This window comes from Cnephaeus nilssonii (genome assembly GCF_951640355.1).
Source record: "Cnephaeus nilssonii genome assembly, chromosome: 13".
Lineage (NCBI taxonomy): Eukaryota > Metazoa > Chordata > Mammalia > Chiroptera > Vespertilionidae > Cnephaeus > Cnephaeus nilssonii.
The window spans coordinates 35,304,597-35,324,538 of NC_137084.1; the positions used below are offsets into that span (position 1 = coordinate 35,304,597).

Sequence of the window (19,942 nt, forward strand, 5' to 3'; positions counted from 1 at the left end):
GGGTCCTGAGGATGTTTGCGGGACCCAGCCCCTTGGCGCCTGCACCCTTAGGCTCCAAGTGGCCAGGGGGCATTCTGGGACCCTGCTGCTCAGGACCTAAGCACGGGCCTACAGGCTCTGAGCAGCCTGGGTCCAGAGTTTATGGGACCCAGGCCGCGTTCTGGGGCCCCTGCCGCTCAGGACCTAAGCGCGGGCCTACAGGCTCTGAGCGGCTTGGGTCTGGAGGATGTTTCCCAGACCCCAGACCTCTGCAAGTGTTTGGGGGCGGGAACATTCCCGCCCCGCCAAAGCTCCCAGTGGCCAGGGGGCGTTCTGGGCCCCTGCCGCTCAGGACCTAAGCGCAGGCCTACAGGCTCTGAGCGGCTTGGGTCCGGAGGATATTTTCCTGGTCCCAGACCCCAGACCGCTGCAAGGCTCCCAGTGGCCAGGGAGCGTTCTGGGCCCCTGCCGCTCAGGACCTAAGCGCGGGCCTATAGGCTCTGAGCGGCCTGGGTCCGGAGGATGTTTACAGTACCCAGGCCGCTCAGCGCCCGCATATGCAAATTAACCGCCATCTTGTTCGCTCTGATTGGCTGTGGGCATGGCGGAGGTGTGGTCAATTTGCATGTTTGTCTATTATTAGGTTAGATGTTGTTTATACTATTTAAAATTTCAAAAGATAATCTTTTTTGGATAATATAAATTTCATCAGATGAAAAATCTGCACATACCTAATTTGTTTTCTGATTGCACTTGCCATGGCCTTCTCACAAGTTTAAAAACCCACCACCAAAACAGTAGAGAAAAACCTACTACTAAAAAGTTTATGTAGATTTATAATTTAGGAACACATCTTATACTTTATCACCATGGTCCAGCTCCCTTATTACACAGATGAAAGAAATTAAAAAAGAAAGACCCAGAAAGAGTAAGCAACTAGGGCAAAGTCAAACCAATGAGTTTTCTGATTCCCAAACCATTGTCCTTTCAACCAAACCAGTTAATATGTAAAACTCTCTCTCAAAGAGCCTACCAAAATTATAGCCACATTACCTTTAAACAATTACCAGTTTTCCCTATGGAAATCATAAACTCCTTGAAAATAGGCACTTTTCTCTCTTATCTTTTCCTAGCAAAACTTCAACCATGTAATACTTTCATAAGGTATGTTTTTTAATCAGGCTTAATAAAAAACCTTATGCACACAAAAAGATTCTCTATATCATTAGGCTTTAGAGAAGTGCAAATTAAAACCACAAAGAGATATCATTACACACTAATTAAATCATTAAAAGTTAAACTGAAAAAAAAAACTTACATTGCCAAGTACCAACAATGTACAGTAACTACAATGCTCATACACAGATGACTGGAGTGCAAAATGGTACAGCTACTTCAGAAAAGAGTTTGGCAGTTTCTTACAAAGTTAAACACTCATTTACCATATGAAGACATGGCCACCCAAAAAATTATACACAAATATCTGTAGCAGCTTTATTCAGAATCACTAAAAACTGGAAACAACCCAAATGTCTATCAGCTGGTGAACGGATTAACAAATTGTGGCATTCAGCAATAAAAAGACTGATGATACATGCAATCTGTTTTATGCCAGTTGAAAGAAGTCAGACTCAAAATGCTACATAATATATGAATTCCAGTTATATAATATTCTGGAAAAGGCAAATATGAGGGTAAAAAACAGATCAGTGGTTGCAAGGGCTGGATATAAAGGAATGAGTTGACTACAAGGGTCATGAGAAAACTTTTTTAAAGTGATGGAGATATTTTGTATCTTGATTGTGGCTGTGGTTATACAATGAATAAGTTGTTTGTTTTTCTAATCCTCCCCCGAGATGTTTATGATTTTGAGAAATAGAGAAAGAGACCGAGAGATAGAAACATCAATGAGATCAATGAGAGAGAGAAACATTGATCAGTTGCCTCCCTTACTTGGGGACTGAACCCATAACTAAGTCATGCCATGACCAGGAATTGAACCCACAACCTTCTGGCCCATGGTATGACACTCCAATCAACGGAGCCACCTGGCCAAGGCTACATGTATAAGTTTGTCAAAATTCATAAAACTGTATAACTTAAAGGGCAAATTTTACTGTCTATAAATTATACCTTAGTAAAGTTGACTTTTTTCCTTTATCCTCACCCAAGGATTTTAGAAAGATGAAGGGGGAGGGATCAAGGAGGGAGGAAGAATGAGAGGGAAAGAGGGGGAGAGAGAGAAACATGGATTGGCTGCTATAATTTTAGTAGGCTCTTTGAGAGAAACATTGATCACCTGCCTCACGTACTCACCCCAACCAAGATCAAACCTGCAACCTTTTAGTGTAGAGGATGATGCTCCAGCCACCTTCTTCTTTATAAGGCCTCATTCTAGCTTTCACTACCTGAGACCTTGAGTAAGTTAAAGTACTTTTATAGTCTACTAGAGGCCCAGCGCACAAAATTCATGTGCGGGTACGGTCCTTAGGCCTGGCCTGCAATCAGGGCCATCTTCCCTGGCTGTCTGCAGCTGTCCCCACCCCCCGCTGCCACCTACCCATGGGTCCCCTTTCACCATTGGGTGATCGGTGCCTGACGGCCGTTGGAAAGGACCAAGAGGTTGGCTGTTCCTGCCTGCTTGCCGGCCCTGCCCCTGCCGTGGGTCGCCCTCCGTGTGTGGGGAGACAGGAGGGGCGGGGGCCTTGGCCTGGCACCGCCTGCCTCCCCTGCCACCCACCCCCGGTTCCCCATTTGCCATCAGGCGGTTGGAGCCTGCTGGCCAGGGAAAGGGACCAAGAGGTGGTCAATGCACCTCTTAGTGACTGGTCCAGCAGTCGTTCTGGTCATTGTGCCGTTAGGGTCAATTTGCATATTACCCTTTTATTATATAGGATGATTTCCTCACCTAAAAATAAGGGGACTATAATACCTTATTACTACCTTTCCAGTGTTATGTCATATTACTGAATTGTAGATATATTTTCTGGATCATGTCTATTTTTCTTACAATTCTTAAAATTATATTTATATTATGTTTATGGTAATTATTTCAAGACACATGAATTTAAAATGTCAAAATTAAAGCAATAATATTTTGCAGATGTCTTTTAATAAGAAATTTCATTGTTAGGTATCTAATTTTTTTTCTCACCAATTCCCTTTCAATACTTCAAAGTACCATAAAGAAAATAACATTTTATACAATTTGGTGCAAATCTAAAATTAAAGGAAATCAAATTAAAATACCTAAACACATAAAAGGGTAGATAGACATTTTATATCTATAAAATGAAAGAAATGTATATAAATTCATAGTTTATATTTACTAAAGCAATACATATCTTTCATGAGTCATACAAAAATTCTACTTTCTAATCTAGCCTGGAACTGGTTGAAATCAAGAGCTCCTCTTAGTTAAATATTAAAGTCAATTTTACTTGGAGCATTGGGAATATCCTTGGGAAGATTTCATTAATCCCTTAATTAAAAACATTCCTTGTGGTGTTTTCAGATGCTGCCTCTGCTGCAGTCACCACCAGAGTCATCCCTTTATAGCACTGGTGCCACCTCTAGCCTAGTGAGCTTCTGTCAAAAAGAAGGGGGGTTGGTAAACAGGGAATTCTCTCTTTATAGCTCCTCCAAGATGAATATCTGCAAAAAGACCAGCAGAAAATCACTCAGAAAGCAACCAGCTACAAAAGTCACACTGAAAAGGTGAAGAAACCACATGGCGCCAAGCTTAGAACTGTGGCTGTCGATACAAATCCTAAGTACACTGAATTTCTCGCTTGCAAACTTCCCTTATAGCATCAAGTGTGAGAAATTGCTTGGGCTTCCAAATAGATCTGCACTCCCAGAGTGCAGCTATTGGCACTAAAGAAAGCAAATGAGGCCTATCTAGTTAGCCTATTTGAAGACACTGACCTGTGTGTTATCCATATCAAATATGTAACAATTACGCCAAATGATATCCTGCCAGCACAACTCATATGTGGAGAATGAGTTTAAGGTGAATTATGATGGGAAAAATTTATTCTTAAAAAAACAAAAAGTACCTAATTATATGACTGCAAATAAAAAAGAAAAATAAGTGAGAGAATAAAGTATTAGCAAATACCCCCTTCTCCCATTTTCATTTGTGTGTAAATTTTCAATATTAATTTAGGACATAAAACATTCATGTAAGTAAAATGTTTCAAAGAACAAATTTCAGCAATTAAACTTTATAACAATTATAAACAAATTGTCAACTTGTTTTGGGGGAGGAAAAAAACATTTCCTTGCCCCCTAAAGTCTACATAATAAAAATCTAAACTCCTTATAGGTATACAAATCCTTCAGAATTTTAAGACACAATGTGCTAGAACTATCTTCTCTCTCTCAACCCCAGCACCCGAAGCATCTACACCAAACTTTTGCTTCTTCTTCTTCTTTTTTTTTTTTAATATATATTTTATTGATTTTTTTACAGAGAGGAAGAGAGAGGGATAGAGAGTCAGAAACATCAATGAGAGAGAAACATCGATCAGCTGCCTCTTGCACAACCAAGGTACATGCCCTTGACCGGAATCGAACCTGGGACCCTTGAGTCCGCAGGCCGACGCTCTATCCACTGAGCCAAACCGGTTTCGGCTTTTGCTTCTTCTTAAAATGCATTACCAATTTTGTGTTTCCTTCTAACTAAAACTCTGACCTTTTTTTTTATCCTCACTCAAAGATATGTTTATTGATGAGAGAGAGAGAGAGAGAGAAACATTAAGACATCCATTGGTTGCCTCCCATAAGTGCCCCGTCCGTGGATCAAACCTGCAACCCAGATATGTGCCCTGACAGGGAATGGACACTCCAACCAAATGAACCATCTGGCCAGGACTGACCTCCTTCTTTACATGGCAATCAAGTCATCTTTGGGACCTAGTTAAATGTTACTTTCTCACAGAATCCCCTAAATTAAGGCAACTGTTTAGGATTTGTGCTATGCACATAAGAATATTTAGTTGAAAGGTCATAATCAGAACTGTAACTTCAAGTAGCATCTACACTAATAAAAGAGAAATATGCTAAATTGACCGTGCCTCCACAACGCCCACCAGCCAATCAGGAGTGAGTATGCAAATTAACCCAACAAAGTTGGTGGGTTAATTTGTATACGCAGGCACAGAGGGAAGACTGAAGGCTCCAGCCCAACCGAAGACTGAAGACTGAAGACTAAAGACTGAAGACGACTGAAGACTGAAGAGGCTTGGCTTCTCCACTGTGGCTGGAGCGGAGAAGCCTCGAGGCTTGGCTTCTCCACTGCAGCCAGAGCGAAGGCCTGGGTCCCAGGTGCTGGAGGAAAACCAGTGCCGGCAGCCAGGGGAAGGAAGCCTATTGCACGAATCTTTGTGCAATGGACCTCTAGTATTTAATAACTAAAAAATTATTATCAGGAAGTTGGGATATTATCTACCCCACTGAGTGTTAGGGGTAAGTCCTTACAATATTTTAAGAAAAAGAATTTTCTGAGACTTGCACGTGAGGATGAAAGATTTTTATTTGAGTGGAATTGCATGTCTGTGTTCAGAAGTGTCCTGGAAGGGCAGCTGGGGATTCAGTAAAGCTAAAAGCAAAGCCAGTGTCCAGAGTTTACATTCCATGTTGCAGCATCAGGCTAGTTGTAGTCCATTAGTCCATGGTATGTGGGGGTCCACATGGCCGGGTCCACGAGAGAGCCCTGCAAGCCTGGAGTAAGTGCAACACGCCAAGAGCCAAGAGAGCGAACTTCTTTGTTCAGGGAATAAGTATCCCAAATCTCCCTGTGCTTGCAGTAGCCATGTCCAATCTGGCTAATGACCTCTGTTCTTAGGTGTGACTGATAGCAAGAAATTTCCCTATGTCACCCCATCTTTACTGGGCATGTGTCTATTCTCTCTCCTGTCCTGTTCCTTCCCCCAGCAATCTGTGGGGGAATGGACCGGTGGCTCCCTAGGGAGTGTAAAGCTGCAGCTTCCTAACAAACCTGCCCAAATGACATCCTATAATATTTGGCCTTCCCTTTGCTCCTTTCCTGTTATTCATAACTAGGTTAATTACAAATGTCTCATTATGACTTCATTTTCATTAAACAATAAGTATTTATTGGACAACAATGTAGAGCACACTGCGCTCTTCTCTAGGAAAAATATAGAATAAAGGTGTGAGACAAGAAGAAATTTTCCTTAGGTTCTTTTGGCTGGTCTAATAATCAAATAGACACGAAACAGATTAGCAAGAGAAAAGAGAAAATTTAATACATAGATATATATGTATGGGAACCCCACGTCAATGAGAGACTCAGAGACCACATGTATAACAGGTTCAAAGACAGAAAGGGAAAATGGGTATATATCACATTCTGATCTAGGAATGAGGTAAAGCATCTTGAGGTTTCTTTCAGAAGGTAGTTGCAGGGAGAGCACATGTTCAGTAATTAGTAGTTTGCCCTATCCTACAGATAGGTCCTAAGAGGTTATTTCTGATAATCCCTTATTATGGGCAAGGGCCCTAATTCAAGTTCTTCTAGGTAGTTAAGGGAGGGGCAGAAGTTTCTTTTGAGCCTGCAGCTAAAGTTGCCATTAGCTCAAAACAATTCTCATATCACAGAGGCACATCTTGGGGTGACTCGTTCTGAAGCCCCACAAAGGTAATAACAGTAATGAAGGTAGTCAAAGTAATGAGGAGCTAACATGTATAGAGTGCTTATTATGTGGAAGACACTTTATATGTATTAACTCATTTAATGTTCCCAACAATCCTAGGAGGTAGTTACTAGTATCTCATTTAACTAAGGTACTGAGAAGTTATGTAACTTGCCCAAGGTCACAAAACTGGTATTTGAACCCAGGTACACTAGCTGTCCTGACTTTTAATAGCTTCTTATCTAATAAAGGCATTAACGTAAGTAACAAGTAACTTATAATAAAGGGGTATAATTTTTTAAATGCTGAAAACTACAGTGATATGATATTTCAAGGCTAGGAAAATGTAATCAGGTTGAAAGAGGAGCATCAGGAAAGGTTTCTTGTAAAAGTAAGAGAGGCTGGATTTTGCTGGTTAGACAGAATTTTTAAGAGTATGGTTTTTAAAAATCATCAAAATTCAATACATTTATCTTAGTCATTTTCATAAAAACAGTACTCTCTCAAAAATGGGTTGTAGCAACAGTTTTACGTAAATGAAAATATTCATATCCATGGTTACTTTAAATATGCCTGGTTCAGCTTAGCTCCATTAAACAAAAAAATAGGGCAATTATTATTGCTCCCACACCTACAAACAAAGTAAATGGAAGTATGCAGTAGAGCGGAGAGCAGATATCTGTTTACTCATACTACACCAATGAAAATAAGTTCAAAAATATATGTGGTCTTTAAGAATCTTGATGTAAAAGATCACATCATTTTGCAATCATTTGCCATCACTGCCAAACACAATCATTTTGCCAAAGGCTTTTTAACAATGCAGAATATTCGTATAAAACTAAATATTAAGCCAGCAATACCTGGGCAAAACACTTTAAAATATGTGTAACGAACTATAGAAATGATCCCTGAAAGTATAACATTATGCTAAGTGAAATAAGCCAGTCAATGAAAGAAAAATACCACATGATCTCACTCATTTATGGATAATAAAGAACATTATAAACTGATGAACAAAAATATAGATACAGAGACAGTAAAGCATCAAACAGACTGTCAAATTATAGGGGGAAGGTTAAGGAGAGGTGGGGGAGATAAGAGATCAACCGAAGGACTTGTATGCATGCATATAAGCATAACCAATGGACACAAAACTCTGGAGGGTGAGGGCATGTATGGGTGTGGGGTGGGGAAGACAATGGTAAGATATGTACACATATAATACCTTAATAAAAAAAAAAGTGAAAAAAAATGTGTAATAAATCTCACAGAAGAACATGCCTCCTCATTTCATGACACCTAAACATGTTGCCTGAACTGAAGAAGGTCCTTAATACCAATGAATCAGTTTTAAAAGTAGTTATCTTCTAGAACCTTAATTTAAATAGGTATTTAAATCTACATTTAATGCTATATTTTCACAACCCCCTATTTTTTTGACATAATCTTTTTTTTCCAATTTGGGTTACGATGGTACACTAGTATTTTAGAAATGTACTAACCCTCTCCCCTCCATTTTGGCAAAAAAATTACAGTATCTGGGCACTAAGATACAAAAAAATTCATGTGACTAATCCAAAAAGTGGAAAATAAAAAAGAGGCAAGAATCCTAAGAATGTACTTAAGTACTTAAATAGTAGTTCTCATGTAAAATCAAAGTTCACCTGTTTAAAAATTGGATAATAAAAACAAATTCCTATTATTCACACAGGGCAAGGGAGCAGCAGTGACAAATGAAGGCATATAACACATTTGGGAACAGTAACTAATGCAGTCAAATGTATCTAAAACAAAATTAGCTTGGGGCAGGACATCAAAACATTAAGTTAGGAATTTCTGGTTAAAGAGGATAGATTGAATACAAGCATTTAGCTCTGAAACTTCTCCAAATATCTCTGAAACAAGAGTAAAGAAATTCTTTAAAAGATCATAAACCAGAAACAATTTTAGAAGCTGGAAAGGTGATAATGACTATTACACCTGAGAAAGCTGAATCCTACATTACTAGCCTAGAGGAAAACCAAAGACACCTGGTTTATATCACATTTACATTTATACCAAAATACCACTAAAATCCTTGGAAATGTGGTTGGTTCCAGGGTTGAGGCAGGGAAAATAAAAGATGGGCTGAAGCATTATTTGGTAACACTTGTAAGGAGTGCTCAAAAAGAAAGAATGACCACAGATGCCAATCAGAAAGAGCTCCCCTTGGTCAAGATTGGAACAGTTTGAGAAAAATAAAAATAATAACAACAGTATTGTGTTACAATCCAAAGAATAAAATGAGTATCTGTTAAGTCTATACTGATATAAATAATAAACGGGGGAGAAAGGACAACTCTTCCTCACAGAATTCCAATTAATTATTGTAGAAATAATGAGGGAAATAAAAATCACTACTAGAATATAACAGTAATAAGGATGCTAAAATTAATGAACATAAATTTAAGCAGAAACAGGATATCTGCATGGTCTCAAAGTATTTAGTAAAGAGGAAAACAGTAACTTTACAATGGAGAAATCTAGCAGACACCACCTTAATTAACCAAGTGATCAAGGTTAACATCCCCAGTAGTACATACCAGCATCATGTCTCCCCACCATCTCCGAATGGTGTACTGAGAAGGACACGTCTATGATATCCCCCTCTTTAATTCATAACCTCACTCTAATCATGAATACACACCAGACAAATACAAAATGAGGGTCATTCTACATAATAACTGACCAGTATTGTGCAAAAGTGTCAAGGTCATGAAAGGGGAAAAAAAAAAAAAACACACTAAGAAATGATCACAGATAAAAGGAAACTAACCTGATTTGACAACTAAATTCAATGTGGGATCCTGAATTTGGATCTTGGAACAACAACAAATTAGTGAAGAACTAATAAAATCTGAATAAATTTTGTAGTATAGTTAATAGTATTATAGTAAGGTTAATCTCTTACTTTTCATAAGATGTTATAACAGAAGAACCAGCTTAGTGAAGGGTATATGGGAATGCTGTATTCTTCTTGCAACTCTTCCATAAAAAAATTAAAAATAACCTAAACGGCTCAAAAATGACAGTTTCAGATATGCTGGTATAAGGGTGGAGTTCAAATCAGAACAGACTGAAGTCTGCTTAAAATAACCCCAGATCCTCTCTTCTACTTTTTGACCCACCCACCCTGGCAAAAGACTGAGCAATCTCCGGAGAGCATAAAACAGGGTATCTCTGGACTAGAGGACACCAGGTTCAACTGAATTTAAGGAGGGCTATACTGAATACTGGGGAAATTAATTAAAAGTGTACTTGCATACTTTATGATGAAACCCACATACCCTTTTCCTATTCAGATCCCAAGCTTTTTCCCTTTGGGCAAAAGATCAAACACCTTTTCTGCGAAACCAATCCAGCACAAGAGAAAAGATATGTCACTGGGAGTCTGCAAGGAAATTATCCAGACATATCAACCTACAGGGGAAACCATAATCACCTACTGGCAGAACTTCCATTCAGCTTTCTTTTAATTTCAATTAAATTTTTTGGGGTGACATCCTATATAATAAAAGCCTAATACGCAAATTGTCCCCTCAACCAGGAGTTTGACTGGGAGTTCGACCAGGGGGCGAGGCCAGCCAGCCAACCAACCGCCCACAGCTGCTCCCCACGGCCGACCCCATCCCTGGTTGCCCACTCCCCACCCCAATTGGGGGCAGGCTATCTGGCCAACCTCCCGCTTCTCCTCCCTCCGGCCGGCCCAGCCCAATCAGCCCCAATTGGGGCAGGCCAGCTGGACCTCACCCGTGCATGAATTCATGCATCGAGCCTCTAGTTGGTTAATAAGATTATATAGGTTTCAAGTGTACAATTCTATGGTATACCACCTGTATATTGCATTGTGTGCCCAGCACCCAAAGTCAAATCTTCTTCCATCACCATATATTTGACCCCCTTTACCTATATTACCCCCCCCCCCTTCACTCTGGTAACCACTATACTGTTGTCTGTGTCCATTCAGCTTTTTAAGGTACTGCTCTTAAATAAGTATTGACTTCCAAGGATCACCAAACATCTAAGGAAAGCCCCCAATAGAAAGACAAAGCTCAAAGCAATAGAACAGAAGGAAATTTGGAGAAAAGAGAGACTATGCAGAAAAGAAAACTACCAATAATTTCCTAAGAAAGAGAAAGACATTGCACCATAAAACAAAAATAGGATATAATTTAAAACTCTTTCCAGAAAAAAAAAAATAGTGCTTGAAAATTAAACTTGATAGCAGAAATAAAACATTAGTAGAACTGGAAGATAAAGTTTAGAACAATTTCCTAGAAAACAGGAAAAAAGAAGAGAAAAATGGAAAATAGATGAAAATAGACAAAATTAGAGAAACCACTCAGTAAGCCTAACACCTAAACAACAGGGATTCAAGAGAGAGCACAGAAAACGAAGGGGAAAAAAATTACTTAAGGAAATTTCTCGGAACTGATGACATACATTCAAGATTGGATAATATTACCCTGAACCCAGCAGAAGTGGATTAAAAACAGATCTATTCCAAGACACATACTACAGAAATTTCATAACTCTAAGTAAAAAGATTATCCAAGCTCCCAGAAAAAAAAAGTTTAGTGAAAAAGAATTTTTAGACATCTGATATCCCAACTGCAACACTGAAGAAAAAAAAAAAGACAATGAACCAATGTTTTCAAAATTCTAAGAGAAAATTATTTCTGATGAAGAATTCTCTGCCCAGCCAAATACTTTATAAAGCAAGGGGATAGAAACAACATTTTCAGACATATGAAGTCTTGAAAAAATTATATCCCATCCAGAAAGCTATTGAAAGTGGTCCTTCAAAAAATGAGAAGGTAAGCAAAAAAGATGAAGACATCAGATATAGAACCAGGAGCTCCAAAACAAGAGAGACCTGAGAAGATAAGATGACAGTAGAGGCAACAGCAGGAATTCAAGGAAATTCAAACAAAAACTGGTAGGTACGAAATTTTATACACTTGAGAAGAGAGTTAGGATTAAACCAGGATTTCTCAACCGTAACACTAATGACATTTTGGGGCACATAATTCTTAGTTGTGGGGGGCTGTCCTGTACAGAATGAAATTTGGCAGCATGGCTGGCTTCTGCTCACTAGATTATCAGTAGCACACTCCCTGCCCTCGCTCCACCTACCTAACATTGCCAAGTGTCCTCTACATTGCTCCCAGTTGAGAGCCACTTGGCTAAATTAATAAATATCTAAAAAACTAAACAAAAGCAAATTTATAAAAAATATTAACTCAGGGAAAACAATCACAGTAAACTACATGGCTCAACTGTGAGTAGTTGAAAGTCTCATTGATATAAACTGTGAGTACTGATGTATCCAAACAATTTGAATATGACAATATTGGGAGGGTTGAGAAGTGTGTCTTTGTGTGGGTGGGGATTGTGGTAAACCATTTCTTCCTCTGTGGGAAGTCAGTAAATAGTCCCTTAAAATGAAAAATCAAGAAAGAAAACTATTAGTGTGCTATTTTAAGATATGGAGCTAAATATCAAAAGAATGAGTTGAACGTAGTTGCTTCTGGAGAGCCTGAAATAGAGGGGGAAAAGATTGTGCAGAGAATTATAGTTTTTGTTTAGTCCTGCAGAGCTTTTCAACTTTTAAATGTGCACATGTATAACTTTGATAAAAATTAAATTTAAAAAATCAATTGAGACTAGAATATAGACTTTCCAACTGGTTAAGGCCACATGAACTTAAAATTAAACAACTATACAACTTCAAGCAAGTTACTTAACCTCTCTAAGCCTTACTGTCTTTATCCACAAAATAAATAATGAAAAGTAGCTGTCTTAAAAGGCTGTTATAGAAATTAAATGAGATACTATGTGTAATTGTTTAGTATAGTGTCTGGCACATAGTAGTGTGTATAAATAGCACCCATTATTCAATTTCCAATAGAGGGTGCTAATTATCCTACATAATAAAAAGGCAATATGCAAATTGCATCACTCCGCTACGCCCACGATTGGGCCGGCTGGAGGCGCGGGGGGCGGGACTCAGGGTGGCCGATTGGCTGGCAGGAGCGGGGGACGGGGACTCGCGAGTCCCCGTTCCCCACTCCTCCCGCAGGCCTGAAAGGCTGGCGCTGCAGGAGGACCCATGGGGCCCCGCAGGTGGCGGCGGAAGACGCCAGTGGCCGATTGCGTGGCTGCCGGCACCAGTTTTCCGGCACCAGTTTTCCGCCAGCACCAGTTTTCCTCTGGCCACCACCCCCCATCGGAGCGCCTCCCGAAAACTGGTGCTGGCAGAAAACTGGTGCTGGCAGCCAGGTGAAGGAAAGTCTATTGCACGAAACTTCGTGCAACGGGCTTCTAGTAAACTGTAAAGCAGGTAAATCCTAATGTCATCTGTTTTAGAAAATAATTCTGGCAGTTGTGAGAAGGATGGGTAGGAAAGAGAAGAGCTTAGAAGCCGAGAGACCATTACAAGAGCTACATTTGAGTGAGAAAAGAGAGGGACTCAGAGCCATAAATAGAAAGATAAGGGTACAAGAGATATTTAACAAGTGATGAGCCACCTACAGTATATGGGAGAAAAAGAAAAAAGGAGGAGTCAAAAAAATGCTCCGAATGTAAGCAAATAAATAGATGGTGATGACACTAAATGAATAAGAGAATACAAAGAAGGAATTATGTTGGAGGAGGATGTGAGTAAGGGAGAAAAGATAGGTGAGATTGATATTACCCACACTAAGCAATACATTTCTATATAAATAACTCTATATAAATACCTCACAAACTAAATCAGATCATCTAAATTTCTTTTTTTAGTAATGTACATGGCTCTCTGTTAAAATATATATAGCCCAATAATCCAGAAACAGCAATTGTTAATATTTCAGAGTATTCCTTCTGTTTTTCAATGCATAACCCTAAAGAGTTTATTTTTTCCATGACAAAATTGGAATCATATACAACTCTGCATTCAGTTTTGTTCACTTTATTAAATAAGTATTTCCAATGATAAGTGAAATACTAATGACTTATGTTAAATGCTTCAATTTATGTAAATCACTAATTAGTGTTACCTGACATACTTGCCTTTTACTGTAAAGGAGAATCAATACCCCAAATTTTAGAAAAAATACTAATTTTAAAAGAACCACCAAAAACGACTACTGCAGTCCATTTTCTCAAGTAATTTAATTAGGAGAAATAATATTAAAATAACATTTATTTGACATGCTCAAGAATAGATATTGATGATTTTATAAAAACAAAACCACACAACAGAGATGAAAAACAAGTTGTTTCAATGATTTTGGGGGGCTCTCAATATCAATGGCCCATATATAGTTGTGAGGTTGCTGTGAAGCTCAAATGGTTTAATACATACAACGCACATACAATAGTATCTGCTATATAATAAATGCTTAATAAATATTGGTTATTACTACCATTATCATTAGTTCCAGGTGGAAGTAATGTTTATTGCATGGAAAAGAGAAGCAGAAAAAGCAACACTGAGATATGGAACTGCATTTTTTTTCTTTCATTTTTCCATCTTCTCTACATTTATATACTCCTGGGACACCACTTTAAGTGTTGCAGTGAAAAGTATTATTTTAAAAGCATTAGTAAATATGCACCCTATCCCTAATCTATAATAATGAAAGCGTAATATGCAAATCAACTGAACGACTGAACAGTGGAACAACTGTCAGGACAACCACGCTATGACACCCACTGGCGCCAGGCCAGCCAAGGCAGGTGTGATGTGATTGGTCGGGGGCCAGGCCATCGCCCACAGAGGGAGGCCCAGGCCATCGGCCAGGGGCAATCAATGGGGGGGGGGGGGGAGGGGCTCCAGGAAACGGGGTGGGGGTGGGGGGGTGTAGCGGTGGACACGGGCAGCGCCAGGCCAAGGCAGGTGCAGGTAGGGGGCCATGAGGCAGCAGGGGCCACGAGGGAGCCTGGGCTGCGAGGCCTACCCTTGCACAAATTTTGTGTATCGGTCCTCTAGTTATACTATAAGATACTTGAGCGCCCTGGCTTGGTTTGGATCAGTGGATAGAGGGTAGGCCCATCAAGTTTCCGAGAGGCAACCAATGGATGTGTCTCTCTCCCTCCCTTCCACTCTCTCTAAAAATCAATGGAAAAATATCCTTGGGTGAGGATTAACAACAACAACAACAAAAAAAAGATACTTGAGGGAAGAATGAATTTTTTGTATTTCTTCTAAATGTTCCCTATATGGCAAAGTACAATAATATGCACAATGAATACTCAATAAATATTAATGTCATAAATTCATATAAGGAAACAGAATAAAAACAACAAAGCAATAAATACAAATTGTGAAGATATTAAAAGCAAGAGATCTCAAAGCCTGTGTCAATATACAATAATTCAAAGACATATAGTAGAGTGAAAAAATGAGGTGAAAAGCTTTATTGTTAACCACAATGAACAGACCACACTCTTTGCTCTTCTCTGTGCACAATAATTTAGGAGGAATACTAAAAACACTGACTATGTCTAAAAGAGAGCAACTGAGAAACAGTTCAAGAACTGAGATGCTCAGACTGTCTGTAGAACAGAGAAGGTTTGCCCTCCTGCTCTCATCCTCCACCTTCAGCAATGAGAAAAAGGCATCCAATGAAAAATGATTCAAGATTTATCTCTTGTCCAGCGGCAACTATCAAAAGATGGCCACAACAGAGATCAAGACTTCTCTCAACTCAAAAACTTAATAGATTTTTTCTAAGCCAAAGATATTGTGAGAGATTAGTCCTGAAGGTATTCAAGCAAGGGCTGGAAAACAGCTTGCCAAGGACTCTGTGGAAAACATCCAAGCAGGGGTAATCAATTAGAATTTTAAGTTTCCATACAACTCTGTAACCACATCAATGAATATTACTCAATACCTGCTCCAGGAAGGACACTGTCCTAGACCTATAATAAATACAAGACAACAGAGAGAAACATACAAAGATCTCTGCTGCCAAGAAATGCATAATATATAAAATGTATATTACAGTATGAGACCATAACAGACATCACAAAGCATTATTTGTTCATTGCCAAATGAATTCTATTCACATACAAAGGTCTTCTAAGAAGGAGAAACCCCTAAGGTTAAAGTGTTCAGAAAGCGCTTTTTAGAATAAAGATATGAGGTAACTTGTGGGAGGAAAAATGTGTTTGAAAGTTCTGAACAGATAGAGAGAAGTAGGAAAGAGAGAATAGCAGAGATAGAAATGAAAAGCAAGTTAGAAACCTGTTTGGCTGCATTAAAAACTTGTTTCATGGGAGAAGAGCTAAGCTGAAAGGGCAGGTTGTGGCCAGAATCAAACTGTACTAGGCCTTGAATATGAAGCTAAGTAGTTTCAAATTTATCCTGCATACAGCAACTGTAGCAACTATTGGACTCTGTTGTAGCCATAGACAATGGTAAATACTAGTACATTGCGGGGATGGGGGATTCGAAGGGGGCGGGAGAGATAATCATGGCTACATTCCAAAAATAAAACAAAACTGAATTACTATACTAAAATTTGAATTTCATGTATTTCCATATGTCACAGAGTATTCTTTTGATTTTTTTCAACAATTTGAAAATGTAAGAATCATTCTTAACGCAGGGGCCATACAAAAACAGACTGTGGGCTGGATTTGGCCCATGGGCTACAGTTTGTCAAGCCCTGTACTGCACTAAGCTGTCTTCTTCAGCAACCCTCTTAGGTACATTTGTCCTTGAGCTTCAGGGACCAGAATAATATATTACTCATTCAACATGCATGAATGCACACACTTAACCAAAATCTAAATCTAGTAGGGGTCAGAGGTTCTCTATACAAAGGTCCTCAAAAAAACTAATAACAACAAGAATTCTCTAATTCGCCATTAGAACAGAAGAAAGAAATTTCTAAATTTTGTTATTTTCACATAGTAACTGTATTTAAGAGAGTTACAAACTATTCTTATAGAGCCTCTTTGATACTTGGTGGGACCTGTAAAATAGAGTATAATCAAAGGGATTGTCTGTTCTAGCCCTACTTCTGTCATTTACTCATTATGTGACCCTGAACAAGTCAGTCTCAATCCTCTGGCACTAATTTTCTCATCTGTAAAGTGAAGGGGTGTAAGTTACTGGAGGATCACTGTGCTCTCTCAGCTTTAGCACTGTATGGTTCTACTCCTACTTAAAAAGGACCAGAGAGGAGATGACAAACACCAGACAAAAGTGATAATTGAGGACACAGAATAGAAGAGAAAGGCATTGACTAAATGAGTGGGCAGACAGGACAAACAGGTAGAAAAAAAGAGACCAGAAAAGTACAGTTTTACTAAAATCAAGGAATGTATTCTTTTTAAGTATCAAATGCAAAAAATAAATAAATGAATAGAAGCAAGCAAGAAAAATTCAAGGAATATGGCCATTAAAAAAAGAACTAATTAGCTAGCTTAAAAAAAGGCAAGGAGTTCAAGTGATGGTCTTAAGATCTGAGAGTACTGTGCATGCTTCCAGAAATCATAAGATGAGCCAGGGTAAAAGAAAAGACTGAAGATGAGTGTAGGGAACAGAAAATAAAGGCATATGGTCCAGAAAAAGTAGAAAAAAAGTTGGAGTGAGCTTGAAGCCTCAGTTAGTAAGGGAGTTAGTCTTAAAGGAGAGACATTTTTTTACCTTAAAATCCAAAAGGGAAAAAAATGCATTACAGTATCAGTTTTCATGTTTCCTATACATCACATTATTAGGGAAATAAATCTAATGTTGGCTTTTCTTAAAGCAGAGTTCCACCTATATTATATTTTCTAATGGTCACAAAATTAGGAAAACTATTTGCCATAGATACATAATTTCAACATCGCCAGGGCCTGCTTTAGTGGCAACAAATTGCTACAAAGCAACTAAATAAGGCAAAAAAAAAAAATTTAAATGAACGTTACTCATAAATACCAAGATCCTACTGCGGAGCTAATTTCAGCAGACACCTGCCTCTATGTAAGTATATGAGAGATAAACATCCAAAGCTGTAGGCTGAAGTTTTAACCAGTTAAAAACACACCTTTGTACATGCTGAAAATATGTATAAAGCCAACAGAGATACTAGTCATATGATGAAATTCCCTAGCCAGTGCATTAATTTTCTCCTATTCAAGAGAAGCCCAAGAACTCGAGGCTTCTCATATCACCCGCTTTTAAGAATTTAAGAAGTCACCCAAACTGGCATCCACACCCAACTTAGCAAACAGTAGTTCGGCTCTCCATATGGTAACGTTAAGCGACCTCTTACACCTTCACGTGAAGTCACTTTTACTCCTTGGCCAGGATCTTCCTTAGGCCCCGCGCAGACGGGCCAATCGCACCGCCAAGAAACAGCAGTTCATAAAAGTCTGCAGTTAACTCTGCCCTCCCACCGATCTCAAGTCGGGTGTCGATTTCACAAGCCCTGAAAGTTACCCACCGCCACTGTCAAAACCAGAAACGCCGTCACCCCGGCGGGCCCATCAAGAACTGTTCCAGAATTATTTTTTTTTTCCCTTTGAAATGACCGATCTTGGCTCGACAGGTTCAATAAGTACTTAAAAGGCCACCTTCTCCCCCAAAGCGGGACCTGATTCCTTCCAGTTCGCTCCTTTATTTGTCCAGCCCCACACCCCGAGGTGGGGGGAGGTCTCTACTTCCTCGGCCCCCGGGATCCAGTCGGGTCTCCCAACTGTTCGCCGCCCCTACCAGGCCCCCCACCCTCCCCCGCCTCCCCGCCACCACCCCACCCCTCCTCCTGGCCCCACACCCGGGCCCGCACACGAGCTGGGCCTTGCACCGAGGCTGGGCCCGCAGCCCGCCCCTCGCCCGGGCCTGCGCTCCCTCCAGCGGCCGCAGGCCTCGGGCCTAGCCTCCTCCGCTGGCCCCTCACCTCTTTCGGGACCAGTTGGTTCTCCTCTCCGGGCACCATCGCTCAGACTCCGGCCGCTCCTCTCCGCCCTGCCGGGGGAGTGGGGAGGTGCGGCGGCTCAGGAGAGAACGGCGGCGGCAGGCATCCTCTCCACCGCCCGCGCTCCTGCCACCGCGGAGGCCTCAGCCTGGGCCTGACACCAGCGCGCAGATACCGACCCACCGCTCGGCTGCCGCCGCCGTCGCCGTCGCCGTAGTTGTCGGCCCCTCCCCCAGCCCGCGGCTATCAATGGAAAAATGGCGGCGGCCGCTCTCGCGAGAATTCGGGCCGTCGGGCTCCGAGCCCGGCGCCTGGCGCCCGAGGTGATGAGGCAGCTGTCGCTCGAGAGTAATGACTTCAGGTCTTCCTCAGCCCCGAGGGGTACCAAATGGGTGGAGCGGCCATGCCCACGCTTCTCCGGAGAGGGATTCTGGGCCGTCCACCCCGGGACTCCCGCTGCCGGCAGAGGAGGGACCAGGCCTCCGAGTCCTCCCTGCCCACCGGGGAGACAGACCCTGGCGCCTAATGCCCTTTCCTTCCGCGATCGCGCCGCCGATACTGCTCTCCTTGCGGGAGAGAAAGGCGCCTGAACTTCACCCGCTCTGCACATCCCCCGGCTTCTGCCGGGAAGAGAAAGCGCCCCGGGCTACCTCCGCCCGCAACATGGCCCGAAGCAGAAAGGGCTGTTTTCTTTCCCCCTCTCCCTACCCTCCCGACGGCCAGGCCGGAGGGACAAGGGGCCAGCTCCCGCTAGGGGCGGCCACAGCCCTGGCCTCAGAGCAGTGGTGTCACACACACACACACACACACACACACACACACACACACCTCCATTACAGCTGCATTCCCCTGCAGCCTTTCAAGGTACTTCCTTCTGCAACAGGTTCACGCCTGGGACTGAAATGGCTTCAGGGAGCAGGGCTGCAGTTTGAACCTATGATCCTCTTTTTAAATGTTTTTAGAGGACTTGCATCTCCTCTAGCAGTAAGCATTGTGCAATAGGTATTTTTCCAAATCCTCCTCATTCCTCAAAACTTTCCTTTTATTAACCAACGTCACCCCAACAGATTTAATTCTTAAAAAACTTTCTTTATGAAGACTGAGTGGGGTGCCCGTCAGGAAGACTCCCGTGGATACCATGACTTGACAGCACGCTGAGCTAATAATATAAGCCTGCCTTGTTCCTAACACCCACAGCATTCACTGCCTCTACCTGTGCTCCTCCAGACTGTTTTTGATTGCACTCTATTACCAAATAGAAAAAAAAAAGTCTACATACTTATGTAAGTCACATACATGTCCTGTTGGGTATGATACAAAACATTTTTTTAATTTAAAAAGAATAAGATAAAGATGAAATAAACATAT

At 40.8% G+C, this 19,942-nt stretch overlaps 1 protein-coding gene across 3 annotated transcripts in view; it reads right to left on the reverse strand.

Moving 5' to 3' along the window:
- Positions 1–19,220, reverse strand: part of USP47 (ubiquitin specific peptidase 47) — a 103,776-nt gene extending 84,556 nt beyond the window's left edge. Inside the window, exon 1 of one of the 3 annotated variants that reach the window (XM_079787854.1) lies at positions 18,557–19,220. In XM_079787854.1, coding sequence (XP_079643980.1) covers positions 18,557–18,595 — 39 coding nt within the window. In that variant the 5' untranslated portion in view covers positions 18,596–19,220. The remainder of the gene's footprint in view (positions 1–18,556) is intronic. The other 2 variants (XM_079787856.1, XM_079787855.1) reach the window with 2 other exon arrangements.
- Positions 19,221–19,942: the final 722 nt, after the last annotated feature.